This window comes from Heliconius melpomene, unplaced genomic scaffold, assembly GCF_056956725.1.
Source record: "Heliconius melpomene rosina isolate 202511_hmr_F unplaced genomic scaffold, ASM5695672v1 ptg000057l, whole genome shotgun sequence".
Classification (NCBI taxonomy): domain Eukaryota; kingdom Metazoa; phylum Arthropoda; class Insecta; order Lepidoptera; family Nymphalidae; genus Heliconius; species Heliconius melpomene.
The window spans coordinates 19,030-24,211 of record NW_028181880.1 but is presented as its reverse complement, the minus strand read 5'-3'; the positions used below and the strand labels follow the sequence as shown (position 1 = coordinate 24,211).

General features: G+C 57.8%; 1 protein-coding gene across 1 annotated transcript; it reads left to right on the top strand.

Moving 5' to 3' along the window:
- The first annotated feature begins 1,934 nt into the window (after positions 1 to 1,934).
- LOC146526362 (uncharacterized) lies at positions 1,935 to 4,097 on the top strand. The gene has a single exon (XM_085207202.1). It carries the CDS (start codon positions 1,935 to 1,937, stop codon positions 4,095 to 4,097), a length of 2,163 nt encoding a protein of 720 aa, XP_085063328.1.
- The last annotated feature ends 1,085 nt before the right edge of the window (positions 4,098 to 5,182 follow it).

The window sequence follows — 5,182 nt, the reverse complement described above, 5'->3', positions numbered from 1 at the left end:
TCGACACCAGTTTCAACTGAATCCGAGCGGGGAAAACTGAAAAAATCGGTTTTCGCCACTTACCGCCCGCACCTTCCCGCGCATTCCCGCGGGTTGTATACCACCTTGAAGGCCCCTCGGAGCCCGAACGATCGACACCAGTTTCAACTGAATCCGAGCGGGGAAAACTGAAAAAATCGGTTTTCGCCACTTACCGCCATCGACACCAGTTTCAACTGAATCCGAGCGGGGAAAACTGAAAAAATCGGTTTTCGCCACTTACCGCCGGCACCTTCCCGCGCATTCCCGCGGGTTGTATACCACCTTGAAGGCCCCTCGAAGCCCGAACGATCGACACCAGTTTCAACTGAATCCGAGCGGGGAAAACTGAAAAAATCGGTTTTCGCCACTTACCGCCCGCACCTTCCCGCGCATTCCCGCGGGTTGGAAAAAATCGGTTTTCGCCACTTACCGCTGGCACCTTCCCGCGCATTCCCGCGGGTTGGAAAAAATCGGTTTTCGTCACTTACCGCCCGCACCTTCCCGCGCATTCCCGCGGGTTGGAAAAAATCGGTTTTCGCCACTTACCGCCGGCACCTTCCCGCGCATTCCCGCGGGTTGTATACCTCCTTGAAGGCCCCTCGGAGCCCGAACGATCGACACCAGTTTCAACTGAATCCGAGCGGGGAAAACTGAAAGAGGGGCCTTCAAGGTGGTAAACAACCCGCGGGAATGCGCGGGAAGGTGCCGGCGGTAAGTGGCGAAAACCGATTTTTTCAGTTTTCCCCGCTCGGATTCAGTTGAAACTGGTGTCGATCGTTCGGGCTCCGAGGGGCCTTCAAGGTGGTATACAACCCGCGGGAATGCGCGGGAAGGTGCCGGCGGTAAGTGGCGAAAACCATCCTTCTGCGAGGCAGTGGTGCCCGAGAAGGAGTCAGCGGAACGGGCGAGGGAGGCTTTTGCCGAAGTCGCCATCCACCGTAAGAGACCGGGTCGCCGGAGGGCGGCACACGACCGCCGCCTTCCGCCCTAATGTGCCAGAGGGCGGTCAGCTTGGGGAAGCTGGCCGCCTACCAACCTGGCCCGAGTAGGCGCGCGCAGGTTGCTCCCGCGCGCTACTCCGAGCAGGCCGTCGAGGGTGCCCACACACCCTTGACTCCGCGACGTGCCTAGCAGGCTCCCGCCGCCGCGTTTCGTGGACGATTCTAGTCCCCGCGTCTCGCGGTCAGTGGCGGTCGAGGAGGAGCACCGTGAGGTTTTAGTGGGTGTTGGGATTGGCCTTCAGCCGGTCCATGAGTCCCACATAACCCGCTCGAGTCCCCACTCGGGCCGGTATCCGTAAAAGGATTTCCTCATGTTAAAAAAAAAATGTTAGGTTAGGTTGGGGTGCTTGGTCGGATGACCTCCTCGTGTGTTCACCCGCTGTTGGCCCTTTCTTGAATGCTTGTCGTTCGGGGGGGACGAACAGTGTTGCGGACCGGTGCACCCTGGGCGGCGAGTAATTGGTGCCTACAGGATTCGTCCTTGGGTAATGATTGCTCGCTGGCTAATAATCCGGCGTGGTTCTTCGCGTGTCCTCTGTCATGCAGAGGTCACAGTGTGAGGAACCGGAGGGCGTGCGTGGTGTGTACTCACCCTACCGCCACGCAGGTGCAGTGATGTGCCAGCGCCGAAAATATCGGAACTCCACTCTTGGTTGCGGTCATGTCTCGTAATCAGGAATGGAACTGAGGGCCTTGCCTTTACCGGCCGGGCTGCGAGGAAGAAAACCTCTATAAAAAATTACCCCAACCCAAGCGGCGAAGCAGCGCGAGGGGTTCATGGCTGATGGGGAGATCAGTCGCTACTGCTGGTCCCGCCAGGGTACCGGCCGACACCCTGGCGTAATAGGCTTATCCGAGTACAGGGGGCACTGCTCGGATGGACCGTTTTTCCCCCACACTCGTGGGAATAAAATGGAAAATGTTAACTTAAAAACCCGAAATGATGACGTAGGGAGGCCCGAGGAGGGCGGTGATCTGTTGTTGCCCGAGATGGGCGGAGTAGTAGTTGTGCCCGAGAAAGGCGTAGGGAGTACTTTGCTCGAAAGGGGCAAAAGTCCGGCACTTGTGCCAATAGGAGGGGGGTTGAAGGATGCGCGAGTCGTGTTAGAGCGTCTGGACCATGAGGAGGTTGCCTCTATTATAAGAGATAGGTCCAGGTCGTCACTTTCGTCGCGAGGCCGTTTCTGGGCGGCTTCCGAGTCAGACGCCGATGGCGTGATGTCTGTTGGGTCGAACAGCTCCAATGCTATCGAGGGGGCTAAAGCGCAGTTCCGAAAGGACAGAAAGAGGCGTCATCACAGTAAGAGTAACTCTGAATCCTCGGATGCGGATGGGGAGACAGAGACAAGCCGAAAGCGAAGGTTGCTTCGGCCAGAGGGAGTCGTGGTCGTACCAAATATTCCTGATGAGAATATAGGGCTAGCTGCTGGAAAGAAGGCGCTAAACGATGCCAAGCGCGAGGAGCGCCGGCTGAGGGCGGAGGAGGAAGTTGCTGAAATCTCCGCGGCGATACAAACTAGAGCAAGTTCTAGGCTCTCGGATGTGCCCCTGGAACTTTGCGGTGAGGAGCACATGGTCTCCGACTTGCGTAGCCAAGTATCTGATAGCTTGGCTATAATCAACAGAGTCGCCTGCAAGTCGGGGAATCTGAAGGCCACATTTACTAGGGCCCTTAAAGACGCTGCCGGAGTTATCTCTTCTGCCGTTAATACTCTGGCAAAGAGGACGGCATCAGAGGAAGTGGATATCCTCAAGGCAACAAACTCGCGACTGCAGTCGGAGTTGGTGGAGTTGCGGAAGGAGTTTGCCCTTTTGAGAGCGGAGTTGGAGCGGTCTAGAGCATCGGACTTGCGACCAACTCCCACGGAGTCTATTGCTGTGGAGGACATAGTGGGCACTATGGTCACCACCAGGCTGGAAGCCTTTAAAGATCGGCTACCACCGGAGAGAAATCTGCGACCTCCGCTAGCGGCGGACAAGCGCAAGGTGGATAGCCCAAAGCAGGCGCAAGTGGACCCTGTCGCATCCACTTTGATGGCGCCGGCTAATCCGGCACCAAAGGAGCAAAGGTCTAAAAAGGCCAAGAAGAAGAAAGGCCCGGTGAAGACCGCATCTACTGAGCCTCGACCTCTGCTACCCGCTCCGGCTGATATGTCTGAGGGCTGGACTGTAGTAGCCCGGAAGGGGGCCAAGAAGAGAAAGCCAGCTCCTAAGCCGAAAGCGCAAAAGGCTAAAGCGCAAAAGGAGCCAAAGTTGCGTCGTCCTAGATCGCAAGTTGTGACGATTAAGTTGCAGCCAGCCGTCGCCGACAAGATGTCGTATAGCGATGTCCTTACCCGGGTCAAGGAAAGTATAAAGTTGGAAGACCTGGGTATAGAGGACCTGAGATTCCGTGTTGCGTCTACTGGCGCTAGAATGCTAGGCGCTAGAATGCCTGGCGCCAACACTGCTGAGAAGGCGGATGCGCTAGCTGAGAAGTTGCGTGGGGTTCTCAGCCCCGAAGAGGTCCAGGTGTCGAGGCCAGTGAAATGTGCGGAATTGAGGGTGTTTGGCCTCGATGACTCCGCCACTGCTGAGGACGTGACGGCGGCAATAAGCCGAGTTTCCGGCTGTGCTGCGGGTAATATAAAAGTCGGAGAGATCCGACAGGACCGGGCCGGTCTAGGAATAGTATGGGTCCGATGTCCTGTCGGCGCAGCGCAGAAGATTAGCGGGGCGAGACTACTTGTTGGCTTCGTCTCTGCTGGAGTGAGGCTGTTGATGCCCCGTGCGCAACGTTGTTTCCGTTGCCACGAAGTGGGCCACATGGCTGCGAAGTGCAGTAGCCAGGTGGACCGCAGCAAACAGTGTTTCCAGTGTGGCCAGACCGGGCATCAGCAGAGATCGTGTTCGGCAGAGCCTCATTGTCCGGTGTGTGAGGCGGCGCAAAGGCCCGCTAATCACATGTTGGGGAATGCTGCCTGTGGAAAGGCTAGCACCAATAACGGTGGAAAGCGCAGACGAGTGCCGGCAACATCGGCCAGGTCTAATATCCCAGCTGGGCCTGAGGAGGTGCAACACATGGAAGACCAATAATGGCTCTCCGTGTGTTGCATGCGAACATTAACCACTGTGCTAGGGCCCAGGACTTATTGGTCCAAAGCCTGGCGCAGTGGTCTATCCAGGTGGCGGTTGTTTCGGAGCCCTACAGCGTTCCCGACAGAGACAACTGGGTAGCCGACAACACCGGGGTGGTGACTATTATCACCCAGGTCGCCGCGGGCTCCCCGCCTTTCTCACGTGTAGAGAGAGGTGTGGGATGCGTCGCCGCACTTGTCGGCAACCTAGTTGTCGTAGGGGTCTACTTTTCCCCCAATCGAACTCTCGCGGAGTTTGAAGAGTTCCTTATACGATTGGGGGAAATGGTAGAGCGATTTCGTCCGGCGGAGATGTTGGTGGCCGGCGATCTCAACGCGAAGTCCAGCGTGTGGGGCTTCGCAACGACGGATGTGCGTGGTGTGACGCTGTCGGAGTGGGTTGTTGCCACCGGTTTGTCTGTGCTCAACCGAGCGACCAAGAACACGTGTGTGCGAAGGCTGGGCGGATCCGTCGTGGACGTTTCGGTCGCGAGTGCTGGATGATGTGGAGACTCTCTCGGATCACCTCTACATCTTGTACGAGATCTCCATACATCCTGCGGTGCCACCAGCCCCCAGTCCAAACTCGCGAGAGTACGGACCGCGGTGGCAACTGGGTCGTCTCGACAGGGAGTTGTTGGAGGAGGCCGCGATAGTGGGGCGCTGACGCGTATCTATGACGCGTCAATGCCCCGTTCCGGGCGCCGCCCTCAACGGCGGCAAGTGTACTGGTGGTCGTGGGAGATCGCGCAACTGCGTAACACCTGCGTTGCGGCGAGACGCCAGTACAGCCACTATCGCAGACGGGTACAGAAGGTGCAGGAGGAGGAAGACCGACTGTACCGCGTCTATGTCGAGGCGAGAACGCAGCTGCAGGAGGAGATCGGTCGTGTGAAAGGCGAGTCGCACGACCGGTTGATCGCGGGGATAGACTTAGACCCGTACGGCACACCTTACCGAATGGTGCTCGGTAGGTTACGGGCTTGGGCACCACCACTGACGCAGACACTCCAACCGGACGTACTCCGAGGGGTTCTGTCGTCG